Raw genomic sequence first — 15,207 nt, 5'->3', positions numbered from 1 at the left:
CAGCTGGGACAAGTTTTGATCCTTGCCATCAGGGTATTGAATTTCTTCTTGTTGTTTCTTCTTTATGTACAACTACTTAACAAACCATGACCAACAGCAACCAACAGTAACCAACAACCTCCACTGCCTCTTAGGGCCCTGGCATTATGTACCCTCTGAAAAGTCCACAGAATTCCAAATGTCACACAATCACAGAAACTATCTGCAGCTGGCAAAAATATGCCCCTGCTGGAGCACGAGGCAATCACAGTTAGCTGCTGTGGACAGTTTGAAGCAGCCTCATATGCTGCACCTAGGATTAAAACAAAAACTTCTTATAATATCTGTGTTTTTAAAAGAAACCAAAACTCCAAAATTGTCAGTACACTGATATATCCAAGTAAGAGATGACTATAAATCAAATATACTTTGTGGGTTTGATGTAGAATAACTGGAGGTCCCCATTCATTTCTAGTATAAAACTGATGCAATTACTACGAAAAATAGTTTGATGGCTCTTCAAAATGTTAAAAATTAATGACCAAATAAATCTTAGGTATATACCTGAAAAGAAGTAAAACCACTTAAAACGCTTAATACAATAAAGGCTCATAAGAGCATAATTTTTTGAGGAGTTGGGGGTGGTTTGGTTTTTCAAGGCAGGGTTTCTCTATGTATATACCTCTGGCTACCCTGGAACTGCTCTACATACCAAGCTGGCCTCAAACTCACAGAGACCCACCAGCCTCTGCCTCCCATATGCCAGGATTAATGGCTTGTGTCACCACCACTCAGCATGGAGCATTAATCTTAATAGTGAAAAGGTTAATAACTCAGTTGTCCATTAACAGTAAAATGTAGTGTTCTCTGAATAGCAGAGTATTAGCTGAAGATAAAATGGGATGAAGTATTGGCACATTATACAACACTTTATTCCATTTTATGTTCAACTAATACACATTTTAAAAAAGACAACTAACATTTTACACATTTGCTGTAACAAGTTCTAGTCTACTAAGCCTAAACTGTCTTCATGTTTCACTGAACCATGACTTGAGATGTGCTTTTCTATTAATCATTGTATTCGTTTACATTTCAAATGATATCCCCCTTCCCAGTTACCCCTCCACAAACATCCCCATCCTATCCCCTCTCTATCCCCCTCCCCTTTGTGTCTATGAGGGTGCTCCTCCACCCATTCACCCACTCCCTCCTCACCCCTCTAGCATTCCCCTACACTGGGGGATCAAGCCTCTCTCCCCTTCCCTCCCACTGATAGCAGATAAAGGAGGTCTGAGTACTACAGAACTATGTGTCTAATTTGCATTAAGGTATATATACATATATACACACATACACACATACATACATACGATTCTCAGGGTCATTTTAGACTTTTTAACATTAGCACATTTAAAGAACTAGTGGCTGGTGTTGAACATTTTCTTGTCTAAATCAGGTTAATATCATTTTCTGGGTTCTTAACTATCATATACTGTGCTAGATGTTAAGAGATACTACCTTAAAAAAAAAATAGCTTACTGGAAATAAAATCAAGTAGCTGAAAGAAAAAACAAAATGAAAAATTTTCACCAAACAACGAAAGCTAGGTGTAGGCAGTTCAAAATGCTAACAAAGAAATAATATTGATTTAGGATTCTACAATCAGGAGAAATATCTTTCAAAATAGAAACCTTGAAATATACAAACTAGCAGACTGCATTATAAGAACTCTATCACACTGGCCAGAGGAAATTCAACGTTAGACCTATACAAAGAAATGAAAATCATTTGAAGAGGCAGGAATGTAAGTAATATGACCCCACATTTTAAAACTGTGTCTACAGATAAGAAACGTGTTATACATGTCTAAAAACAAACCTACTAAGAATATGCAAGGAGGAAGGTGTTGCTGGGATTTCCAACCCCAATAAGCCTTTATAGAAAAACACACAATCCAGTTATTATAAGCCATACACCTAGATTGGACAGATCTAACACTATACTAATTTATTCCCCAGCTACAAGACCCCTTATTACTTGCAATTTCTCCTGGTTCATCATGGCTTTCTCTTTCTCCTTCTCCTCTTCCTCCTCCTCCTCCTCTTCTTCCTCTTCCTCTTCTTTCTCCTCCTCCTCCTGCTGATGCTGCTGCTCCTCCTCCCCTTCCCTCTCCCCCTCCTCTCCTCAGTCCTCTCTCCTTCCCATCTGGTACTCTTCTGCCTCTCGACCTGCACCCAACTCCAAAACTCCAGTCCCACCTTTCCCCTCCACTGGCCAATCACAGGCTCTATAGCCTGTATTAACCAGTTAAAACGAGGAGAAGGCTCACATAAGATTCCCTGAGTATGTGATGGACTGCTCAGCAGCAGCACCCCCTCTTGAGGAAGCAGGATTAACATAACATCAGAATACAAAGAGCATCTGGACAACCCACAAGCATTACACATTATAAAGACGAACCCATGAACCAAAAAGAAAATCTTTTTCACTTTGTTTAGACAAAGTTTTCTTTTATTACCCAATTTTATAAAACATAAAAGTTAAAATGCTACTTGTACTTTATAAAAATGATAAGCTTTTGCTTTCTGAAATTACTGAAGAAGATAAAGACCAAGACACTGCATTGTCTGGCAAACATTAAGCAATGCAATTCCAAATATTAAAAATTGAAACAACTAAAAAAAGATGTGATGAGCTAACAAGTATTTGGGAAGATGGTCTGTAGTATCATAAAAGTAAAAATAAAACTGAAATGGACTGGTGGGGTGCTGGAAAAAAGGGAACTGCTTTGCACTGTTGGTGCTAATGAACATTAACAAAACCATTATGGAAAGCAGTGTAATGGTCCCTCTATACTTAAAAAATAGTACTGTCACATGATTCAGTAATCTGACTTCTCCAATATTAATCAGTGAGCTATAATTTTATACACCCATGCTTACCATGGCACAATAGTCAATATAGGGAGTAACATCAGTTTTCATTACCAGATGATCAGGTTTTACAAAAAAAAAAAAAAAAGTATATACAGAGTAAAATACTGTAAAGAAATCCAGGCTGAAGAGATGGCTCAATGGTTGAGCATGTACTGCTCTGCTCCTTGCTGAGCAGCCCATAAACCCCTCTAACTCAATCTTAACTCCAGGAGATCCAATACCTCTTGACTTCTATGCCCACAGATACATATACACATAACTTAAAGCAGTAATAATAATGTACTTTGGGGAGTTGGAAATATGGCACAGCAGTTACCAGTGCTTGTTGCACTTGAAAGGGACACACACAAACACACACGCACGCTCACACATAAAGAGACAAAAAGGTTTGAAAAAAAATGCTGTCATCTATAATAATGTGGATGAACCTGGAAAAAGATTAAAGTGAAATAAGTTGTGCACAAAAAAAATAAATAAATAAAACACTCTATGACTTCAGTGTTGCATAAAATCTAAGAGACAAGTCTGGCTTTATTACTCTACCAAACATTTAAGAACATCTCTTAAAAGCAGAGTGGGATAACGTTTAACAAAGGTCGAGGGAAAGAACATACAGGGAAAGGAGAAATACTGATCTAAGTGTACAACATGTCAGTTAAGAAAAATAAGATTTAATGATTACACAAAAATGATGACTATATAGTAGTGCAGTAGACATTTCAAAATTGTTAAGGGGAGGTTTCATATAGGAGTGGTGATGCACACCTGGATGGAATCCCAGGGAGTCAGAAAGATCAGAATGAAAAAGCACTGGGGAAGATTGAGGACTAAGTGGAACACACACACACCAACCACAATGTGAGGCAATAGATTATTAAACTATCTAGAAGCTCACACTGTGCCTCACGAATGCACACAATCACTACTTACTGGTTAAAAATAAATGTCGCCAAGTATAATGAATGGTACATACCTGTAAATCCCACCAACTGAGGAAGTTAAGGCAGGCAGACTGTCATGAGTTGGACCCTAGCCTATGCTACACAGCTAGTACTGTAGTGAACACAGCAATGCCGTCTCAAAAACAAAACAAAACAAACAAACAAACAAATCACCCACTAGAGGTAAGATGGCTCAGTAGATCAGGGTGCTTGTCATCAAGCCTGACTGCCTCAGTTCAATTCCCTGAACCTGTTGAGGACCGCCCTGCCCCACGTTAGGCGCCAAAATGCCCTGACCCGAGCTGTCCCATGCTTGGGAGCCAAAATGCCCCAGACTGCTCTGCTGCTCCGGTCTGCAGGTCAGGGTCTAGCAAGAGAGAGAGTGGGGGAAGAACAGGAAGAGACGAGAAGAATGAAGACAAACCAGAGTGTGTGGTCAAGTCTCTTTTACTGTCTCCCATTGACTCCCTTGCAAGAAAATCCTGGGTATTTATAAGCACAAGCAGGGGAACACAGCTGAAGACACTTTACCACGTGCACCATGCATTCGGGGGCACTAAACAGCAAAACAAGCTATGTGGGATAAACAAGATGTTTATCAGAGTGTGCTCAGCTGTTGTAGGCCGTTGAAAGACAAGTCTCTTATCAGGGTATATGGCTCGAGATGGCTGCAAAGATGATAGCTGCTTTCTGCTAAAAGTCGGCTCCCAACATGAACCCACAAAACAAAGGAAGAAAAACCAATTCATCCAAGTTGTTCTCTCAACTCCACAAGCAGACACTCGCTGGCACATAAACACGCACATGCACTCGTGACATCCATCAAAATGTCAAATGTGAACGATTCATGTGTATAGATTTAGGCAAGGGCTGGACTGAGACACATGATTACCTACCCTTAAGGTAATCCTATTTAAGAACATTCACAATGGCCGAAGAAATGGCTCAGTGGTTAAGAGCACTTGCTGCTTTTGCAGCAAACCTAGGTTGATTTCTAGCACCCACATGATGGTTCACAACCATCTATAACTCCACTTACAGGGAATCCAATGCCCTTTTCTGGGTAATACACATTCATGGGTGAAGATACTATATAAGCAGGCATGACATAGATACATATAAAAATAAATCTTAAAAGAACACTTTCAATTTCATAGACTTTTCTGTACTAACTGAAAAGTTCTACTATGAGCTTCTACTGTCTTTAAAAATGAATAAAAAAATAAAGAGCAGTACTGAAAGAGAATTATCCCCAAAGAGGTAAAAGAATTTACTCTTATATACTATGTTAAGTATCAAAGCAACCCAGTGAAAGTGCCCCTGTGTATGAAAATACGACAACAGAAGAATGGGGAGGAAGGTAACCCTATTGCAATTTTCAGTTCCTTTCAATAACTTTTTCATGTAAATTTCCTATTTTACTAACATCTCTAATACACATTCACAGCATTGAGTCTCCCCACAATTTAAAGGCTTTTTGTTTTGTTTTTTAATATTAAAGGCAGGTATATTGGGAAGCTGCTCTGGGGTGCGGGAGTTCACTAGCCCCAAGGACAGAAGCCAGGGAAATCACCATGGGGAAGTGGAGGGAAAGGGAGGGAAAGAAAAGGAGCAAGTGAGAAGAGGAAGAAGAGGAAGAGGAAGAGGAAGGGGAGAATTATTTAAAGGTTTTAATTCCACTGCCTTAAAGAAGTTAATATTTCTGATTCCAGCTTGGTACTTTTGCTTCCAGCATCCACTTCAAAGCTTATTAACAATCTCCATTCGTGAGATGAAGGTAGCCCAAAACAAAAATAACAATAACTACCACTACCCAAAAAAAAAAAAAAAAAAAAAAAAAAAAGGTAGGAAAAAGAAAGTGACATGAGGGAGGGGATACCAATTAGGGAAAGAGGTTGGGATTACCTTATATAACAATGTTAAGCAATATTCACTTTCAAATGATTTTTCAGGAATAACTGTATTTTAGGCTTTTAAATAAAATATGAAAGTCTGCTCAAACAATTCCTACCATAACAAGTGATTTTAATTCACCAAGAAAAACAAATTATTTTTCCTAGTCAGTACAAGATACAGCAAATATAAGCAATTTATAGGTCTACATTTATTTACATTAAAATTAATAAGCACACTATTAATTTTCCAGTAAATTAAGACTTTCCTTTTTTTTTTTTTTTTTGAAGTGGAGATCTTATTATGCAGCTCTGGCTGGCCTCAAATGAAAGATTCACCTGCCTCTGCCTCACGTGGCTGGGATTAAAGATCTGTGCCACCATACCTGGCTGGGAGATTCTTAAATAATAGTTTTTATTGTCTGTGTGTTTAAGTGTAGAGCACTCAGACTGTGGGCATATGAATGAAAGTCAAAGGATAATTTTCCAGAATCAGCTTTCGAACCAAATCCAAGAACATACAGTACATATTTTTACCAATTAAAGTCTCTCCCTATAAATCACAATTACTTCCACAATCCTAGAGAATATATGAACAAAAATGGCTAGCAAGTTTCACGGTGGTACATATACAAATTAGTTTTTTTTATTCTGTGAAAGAGAAAGGGGGGAGGTGATCTTAAGGAATTAAACCACTACTACCAAATACATTTTGTAAATTCGTCCTTTAGCTTACCAGCTAGTAAGGATTAACAAATTTGGTCAGCCAATTAACTAAGGTAGAATCCAGGTACTTTTAATAGATCTACAGCAAAAATAAAACAAAAATGCTGTAAGGAGCAAAGAGAAAAAAATGAACATTCAGATGAGTGAACAATCAAGATGTTAAGATCTGAGAAAGAGTTTGTGAATGCAAGTTAAACAGCAAATATGGAAAAAGGGTTATCAGTGTCTCTTCAAGCTCGGAGAACAGTTATCAGGGAAATACAGAAAAATAAAAGTGTTCAAATAATAAGAGTCCTGATAGAATGGGTTAGATCATTAAAGGCATTAAATCAAAATGTATCACAATGTTTACATCTAACCCTACAAAAGAGACAGTATTTAACTATATAGTAAGAAAACTTCTCTAATAAACCATGAACTAGAATGGGTAGGAGGAAACATATTATAGTAGCTGACTCCTTTAATGCTAGTGTTCCAGAAGCTAAGGCAGGACTACCCTTAGTACAAGGCCAGACATGGCTACTGAGTGAGACCCTATTTCAAGAAACTGAACAGGAATAGAGGGAGGGTATTAATAGGAAGTCTGGCCCATTAATAATGACAGCCTGCATGAGAGGACAATAATGGAAAAGTGCCAGGCTTAGTGGCACATGCTTTTAGTCCCAGGGATCAGAAGACAGTAGCAGATCTTAGTGAGTTTGAGGCCAGCCTGGTCTACAAATCGAGTTCCAGGAAAGCCAGGGTTGTTACACAGAGAAACCCTGTCTTGGAAAAACAATACAAAAAATAATAATAAGCAAATAATGGAAAGGCAGATATAAATATTAGTGTTAGGAGGAAAGAAAGTTAAAAAGGACAGAACACATGAAAATGTATGGTAAAGACTGACCTGAGAAAAGAGGAAGACATGGGACCATTTTCCTAGAATGAAAGAAAGGACCACAACTTTTGGAAACTAATGTTCATCCTAAGTTCCATTCTCTTCTGTTTCTGCACTTATTCTGTATCTTATATTTCTGATACTTTTTCTATGAAGAACATATCAAACTAGAAGCATTTTTATAATAGGAGTTTTAAAAAAAGTCTCAAGTATTCTAGTTTCACATTACTTTGTACAGCAGTTGTGAGGATGTAATCATCGTAACCAGGGACACCATATAATAGCCTAGTAAACACCAATGACTTCGATTATCTCTATCTGAGGTCCAGTAATTGGATTCTCTGTGTCTTGGTATTATTCAATAGCAAAGTCTTCTGCTGAACCTTGATGTGATGGAGCCTATACAAATGGAAGACAAAACTAGCTATATACAATTCATCCTACTGATGGAAATTAACCTGATTTCAGTAACTTTAGGTCAATACCTCCTGCAGCAGATAAGTCATCAATAAGTAATAATCTACAAGTTGAGACTGGAAAACAGTGGTGGAATGTTTATCTAACAAGCCAGAGGGCCTGAGTTCACTCCAAACCCCAAGAAATAATAAATAAATAAATAAATAAATAAGCAAGCAAGCAAGCAAATAAAAACTATAATCAAGCTGAATGCATTGTTAGAAACATTTTGTTTCTTGTATTTTCAGACATGGTCTCAATGAGGTCCATGCTAACCCAGAGCTAATCCTGAGTACTGATTATAATGATGTCAAACCAGTCTGCCTAGAAAATTTCTTTAAAAACAAACAAACAAAAAAAAAAACCCTTAGGGTTTAAAGGCACTTTCTGCTCTTTGTGGAGACACTGGTGTTGAATTCCTAGCACCCATAAGGCTGCTCACAACTATTTGTAATTCTGGGCAGAACATCTGACACCTTCTTCTGACCCTCTAATCTCAGCAGGCACCAGGTCAGTAAGTGGTACACAGACATATATGCAGCAAAACACAAATAAAGTAAAGTTTTAACAAAGTGACAATAAGTACCTTTAAACGATCAGTTTGTCTTTGTTTTTTGTTTTTTTTGTTTTTCACAAAACAGGGCAGTACAAGAGGTAGCAGGAATATCAACTGAGATTGAATACAGCAAAATATTAAAGACTCAAATCAGCTCAGTGTTTGAATCCAAACAGACCTTGATACAAAGCACTTAAGTTTTTGAAGCATCTGCTTCACATTCCATCAGCAAATCACTCAAATTTTGAAGGTATTTGTTTCCTAATCTATCAGTGGGAACTATTACAAGGATTTTCTGGTGTATATTTATTTGTTAGGCATTTACCAATGGCAACCACACAGAACACTGCACTCAGCACCCTTCTATTCCCTTGTATTAACACACCTCATATTTATTATAGGGCTTATCAGGAAAATAAGAACTTACACACCTCAACAATCAAATCGTGAAGATTTAGTCCCATAGCTTAGGAGGCAGAGGCAGGTAGATCTGAGTTGGAGACCAGCCTGGACTACACAGCACAGGACAGAACCTATCTGGAAAAACCATAAAAGAAAAATACAGTAAACAGCTTCTGAGGAGAAATTAAGCCAAGAAGACAGATAAAATGAAATGCAGGAGCTAAGGAATGAAGACACAAATGCAGGCAAAGAACAGGTTGTAGGGTAGTCCCTAGAAGAGAGAATTTATTCTACGACTTAATAGTTATGCTCAAAGCCATGATTTCACTACTATATTGAGTATGGATACACTTCCTTTAGGAAATCTACATGGGTAACTCATTAGAATATGGATTTGGAAAATGTCATATTGAAGTTTCTTATACCATAGCTCATGTTCTATATTAATTATTTGTTCAAATGAAGCAGGTAATACAGATTCACAGTGGCAGAGTCTATGTTCAGTCAACTCTATCGTCCCTTCACTTACCTATTCAACGATTATTAAGAGTGTATAACCACCCAAACACAGTCCTGAGCACTAGGAATTCAATGATGGGCAAGACAGGCAGATGACACTGTGGAGCTTACAATCGTCTATTCATTAAAGAGCCAGTCATCTGACTCTACTACTAAACCTAGAAACAAATAAAACTTTTTGCATTAAGCTGGACAAGTGAATTCATGTTCCTCAGCAGCACATACATTTGCTATTTTTCTAAATCTTGTTTTTCAAATAACTATTTACTCATCAGTTCTGGGCCTCATATTTTAAGCAGGACATTTGACAAGCAATACAATGCAAACAAACCAAACAAACAAACAAAAACAAATAAAAAACCTTAAGACCATACCTCATTAAAAAAAAAAACAAAAAAACAAAAAAACCCACCACCACCACCACCACCACCACCACCACCACCACCACCACCACCACCACCACTAACAACAACAAGACAAGGTTTTGGCCCAGAGAGAAGACTTGTTGGAAACATGGTAACTGTCTTCCATGTTTTAAAGAACTAGTACACAAATTTGTTCTGTACATTCCAAAGCATTTCATGTAGAACAAACATACGTAGATGTAGACTTCTATTTCCATATGAAGACTTTTAACAATTCAAACTATTCACAATTCAACCACTTTAGATTTCTTTAGGGATGTATACTTTAGAAAAGGCAGTTTTTCATTTATCCCTTGAAATAATAAAAAAGACAAGTATTAAATATTATAGTTTAGCAAACTAAGTCGTCAATGGCTTTGCTAAGAAGCCTAACAAATCATGGAAGAAAAACCAAGCAAACAGTGTCTGTACTCAAGTCCAACAAAGACTGCCCAAACAAGGTGTTCCCACCTACTATGTATTCAGGCATGAACCACATGGCCAGCTGTCAGAAATGTTGACCAATATTACTGAAAAGCTTCTTCCTCTGGAAAAACAGCTGGTCAATACACACACCATGAAAAGACTCCATAGTAAGTGGACTTTCTATATGCTAGCTCTATGAGGATAGTAACGCTGTCTTTCTTCACTGCTACGGTGTCTTGCCTAAACTATCACTGACATATAATATGTGCTCTTAGATATTTGCTAAGCATGCTCAGTCCTAATCACACAAACTATACTATAGAGTACACACCAATGTGGAACAAGAAGAAACCTTGCTAAACCTTACCAAAATCTAAAAACACTCACTGTGAAAATTGCCATTACACACTTGAATGGCTATATAAAGTTATGAATCTTAACCTAGTCAATCCTAGGGCTAGTTTAACAAACCATGAAGTCTAGAAAGCCCAGATAGGTTAAGTAATATAAGAAGCTACAAGACCTACAAAGTACTCAAAAGCCACTTTTAATTCACTCTACAGAATAGGTATGTATCAATATACACATATTTTTGAGACTATTATTGTATAACAGACAATAGCTTAACACCTATATAAAAATCATATTGCAATACCAGGATTATATTACCTCTGCAAAAATTTCTGAACAAGTTCATTAGGATTATTATTACTTAAAAAGGTCTAACTTTGCAGTGAGCAGTTTCAGATTTATAGTGGTCTAAGAATGTACTAAGCCATTCACGCGGTTACGGTGTACCACTATATCCACTTATATTATTGGCAACTGGGTACTGAACATAACTATCATTTTTCCCCTCCTTTTTAAAACCATGACTTTGGAAGATCAGATTTAAAAAAAAAAAAAAAAACTACCCAACACAAGAATCATTCTCTCATATGTAATTTTTTATATTCAAACTCTATTTCTGTCTTCAAACTCTATCAACGTCTACGTACACGTATTTCGAGTATTAAACTTTACAAAAGCTGCTTTTCCCATCCCCGTATTAACCACATGAAACATCTGCAATCCTTATCTAACTCTGACATCACCTCCTGATTCTGACTGCTCTTTACAATGTAGGTCCTTGTATTGCAGTCCATTAATAAATCACCAACAAACTAACCTTTTCTCCATAAACAAGTATTAAGACAAATTAAGCCAAACTAGCAATGCTGGAAGGGCAGAGCATTTTGTACAAACCTGCTAATAGTTAAAAGCAACAAGTTAACACTGAACTCTTAGAAATCGTCCCTGCTGCAGCGGGTCGCTTGGTCCCTCCCACCCCCACAGGTGCGCACAGCACGCCCCCTCCCCGCTAGAAACCCTTCCTCGGGCCCAGAGCTCGGGTCTGGGAAGTGGACCGAGTAGCCCAGAGGGGCCTCACCCTACTTTCCCTGCCTCCTAGGGTAGGGTAGGGTAGGGTAGGGGTAGGGGGGCAGGACTCACCTGAGTACTGGGCTGTAGGGACTGCGCGAGCGCCGCCAGCTGCTGCTGCTGTACGGGCTGGGGGATACGTCGCCGCCCCGCTCGTAGGAGCTGTGGCGGCTGTAGCTGGGCGAGCGGCGCCGGCTGTAGGGGCTGGGGGAGCGCGGCAGCCGCCGGGAATAGGGACTGCTGCCACCTCCCGCCGGGCTGGGGGACTTGCGGCTCCGGAGGCTCTGCGAGGCCCTGTGGGACACCGGGCTTTCGTCCCGGCCTCCCAGCGGGCTCAGGGACCGCTGCCGCCGCCTGTAGGCCTTCGGCTCGCTCTTGTCCTCTCGGTAGGCCTTGGGCGGCTCCTTGTAGGCCGAAGGCGGCTCCTTGGACGACTTAGTCCGGCTGCGGTGGGCCTTGAGGTCCCGGTCCTTGCGGCTGCTACTGCTGCTGGACGTAGCCGAAGCGCTCTTGCGGCGGCCGCCGCTGCTGCTGCTACTGCCGCTCTTGGCGGCCTCGGCCCGCTCCTCGCCACTGTGTCCGTGGCGGCTGCGGGCCTTGGAGGCCTCGCTGCCACTGCGCGTCCCGTCCCGCCGCCGGTGCTCGCGGTGACGCTCCTTGCTGCGGCCGCTGCTGCTGCGGCGGTCCCGGCGCGGCCTGCGTTCCGACCCCTCCGCGCGCCGCTGCGTGCCGGAGGAGGAGGCCGGACTCCCGCCGTTGCCCCCCGTTCCCCCGGCAGCCGTCGCCGCCGTTGCCGCGCTGGCGCCCCCCAGCAGCAGCCCCTGCTCGGACTGGGAGCTCACATCCTCGTACTCCACCAGCGGGGTCACACCCCCGCCGCTACTGGCACCGCCACCGCCGTCCTGCTGCGGCTGGGGCAGCGAGAAGACCCGGCGCTTCTCCGCCTCCTGCCCGGCGCGGGGCCCGCGACGCCGCTTCTGCCGCCCTCCGGGGCGCCTCTTGCCTCTCGCCAGCCGCTTGACCTCCAGAGGAGGGCCCGGGCTGAAGCAGGAGGAGGAGGCCGCGGCGGCGGCGGCTGCGGCGGCGGCCGCGCCGGGGGCAGCCAGGAAGAGCAGAGGCGGCGGGGGCGGCGGCGGTTGCAGGAGCTGCGGCTGCAGGAGCGGCAACAGCAGCGGCGGCTGCTGAGGGGACAGGAATCGCCTCCGCTTGCGGCGCTCCTCCAACTTCTTCTCGGCCCAGCTCAGGCCCCCGCCTCCCCCCAGCGCCGTGTCCGAGCTGCTCGGCATCGCCTAGAGCCCGCCGCAGAGTGCGGCGCGGGTGCGGCCTCCTCCGGGGTCAGACCCTGGCCATGTCCCCCGCCGGGAAGGGGGACGGCAGCCGCGGCGGAGGGGTAGCGAACAGCAGGGCCGGCCGGGAGTCGCGCCACGATAATCCGGGTCGGGACGCGCGTCCCCGCTTCCAGTCGCGGTGTGTGCGCAGCGGCCTCAGGGCCTGGCGCCGGAGGATCCTGTCCTCGGCAGAAAGCCGGCCGCGCCGGGCGGCGGCGGCGGCCTCGGGCTCCGGCGGCGCAACGCGGAAGTGCCACCGCGGGCCGCGCTTCACTCCATCGTCCTGACGTCGGGGGCGAGCTCGCGGGAGGGCAGTGGGCGCGACCACAGCACGCCTCCGTCGCCGGCCGCTGCGCGTCCACGTCGTCCTGTGGCGGCGGCGACACCCCGCAGCGCTCGGACGGGCCTGGGCCTTGCGCCCCGAGGGCACTGCGCGCAGCTTCCGGAGCGGGGGCGCGGCTCGCTGTCCTCCGCCCCTCCACGCGGGCTCCGCGCGCGCCGCTCGCCCCTCCCTTCACTCCGCGTTCTCCCTGCGGGAGGGCGACGCGACTGGCTGGCGGAGCCCTGACCGCGCACCACCCACTCGCCGCGTTCCTCCAGCCTTTCCCCCTAAATCCAACGCTAGGTCGGCGGCGCGCACGCTCGTCACGTTCGGGAACGCAGACGGAGAGCAGAGGTTCCGTCGAGGGAGGTGCTGCGTGCTCGCTCCCGCCAGGACCCTGGCCGTCACCGGAAGTGACGCGAGAGGAGCCACTCCGCTTCCGTCAGGGGTGGGACCGAGATCGGGGTTAAAGAAAGGAGAGGAGGCGTGGGCTGCGTTATGTTGTCGCTGGAGGCGCTCCCTGTGGCGCCAGTCATGGCGTTTGTTGCTCGTTTCCAGTGAAAGGTCACGGCAGGACCCAGGCGAACCTTGACGACTACCCTTTCCCCAGCCTCGGGACTGCAACATCTGTGAGAGAAGAGGAGACTCCCCGCAGAGGGCTAAAATGACGTTAGCCCGACTAGACTCACGAACGCCCAAGTTCAAGGACCCATCGCAACCTAAAAATATACTTGGTGTTCATAGCTTCGAGCTTCTGCAACACTGCGGTTCCCTTTAAAAACCCTTAAGTCAATCTGGAGAATAGGGCAAATATCAAGGAGGACTACTGAAAATCCCAGGAACCTTAAAAACATAGTAATGGAGGCTGCCCTCTTTACTTTCACCTATAATTATATCTAAACCTATGAGCTGTCAACTACATAATGCCGTCACATTGCATCTCTTGCCTAAAGATTTCCCTTCAGTTAGAGGCTAGGGACTCAGGGTAATTAGATTAAAATCTAAATGGCTTATTGGTCATTAATACTGGAAAGAGGCTAAACAGATTGCTCAGTGGGTACATGTAATTACCCCTTAAATTTATTCAGATCATCAGCTGGTTTGTAGTTCTTAAATACTTAGTAATCAAGTTGACCTCAGCGTCATCGTATCACAAACTGATGGAAGCTCAGACTTCAAAGTTTACAAAAGATATTTGCTAGAAGATAAATAGGTTTGAATGGAGGCTGAAACAGGCCAAGGACGATGCTGCGTTCTGGTCTATCTGAACTCTACATAATAACACCTTCCACCCCCATCCCACCTCACCAAGAAAAAAGATAAGCCTGGAATAGAACAGAAGAGGCAAAATGATGTTTGTATAATAGTTCCTCTAGTGAAAGCAGATACTCCACTTGAGAATGTCATCTGTTCTTGTCCCTACAACGAAAACTTGGCCCATAGTAAATGTGTAGTGCCTAGTTCAGGCTGCAAGTGGAAAACTTAAAATATTTTCATGAGATTCTGCCACCCATGTTTCCGCAAGCACTTGCCCACTTGCTTGGAAATGCTTTTAATAGGATTCAAGCTCAAAAGTAATGGAAATTATCATTAAATTTGATGTTTCTATAAGAGTATCTGTTACCTGCATAGAAAGAGATTTTTAAATTGCCACTTGGAACTGTATATTTTTTTTTTTGCAGTTTGCTTTTAGTGTGCTTTTTGTGTAATTATGTGTGTCTTTATTGCCTTGTGATTTTAAAAATATCTTTTCTTAGTTTATCTGACAGATTATTATCATACCATGTAAGCTGTTCTTTATAGTTTGGGGCTGGGGGAGGAAGGGGTCTCAGTTGTTAGAAAGCTTGCCCAGTATGCAAAAGCCCTGGGTTTGAGCACCAGTCACATAAAATAGAGCACGATAGTGGACACCTGCATGGTAGGTAGGTAGGTAGGTAGATAGGTAGGAAACTACTATACAACTTTGGTGTAGTGTTGAAGATTATCCACAATCTAGAAAGACTATTAAAATACCCCCC

General features: G+C 43.1%; 1 protein-coding gene across 4 annotated transcripts in view; it reads right to left on the bottom strand.

Annotated features, from left to right (window-relative positions):
• Cdk13 (cyclin dependent kinase 13) overlaps window positions 1–12,966 on the bottom strand; it is a 99,234-nt gene extending 86,268 nt beyond the window's left edge. For all 4 annotated transcript variants that reach the window (XM_034509866.2, XM_034509867.2, XM_076939336.1 and 1 more), the window contains exon 1: window positions 11,612–12,966. In XM_034509866.2, the coding sequence (XP_034365757.1) occupies window positions 11,612–12,825 (1,214 nt within the window). In that variant the 5' untranslated portion in view covers window positions 12,826–12,966. The remainder of the gene's footprint in view (window positions 1–11,611) is intronic.
• Window positions 12,967–15,207: the final 2,241 nt, after the last annotated feature.

This window comes from Arvicanthis niloticus, chromosome 8, assembly GCF_011762505.2.
Source record: "Arvicanthis niloticus isolate mArvNil1 chromosome 8, mArvNil1.pat.X, whole genome shotgun sequence".
NCBI lineage: Eukaryota > Metazoa > Chordata > Mammalia > Rodentia > Muridae > Arvicanthis > Arvicanthis niloticus.
This window is presented reverse-complemented; position numbering and strand designations above follow the sequence as displayed.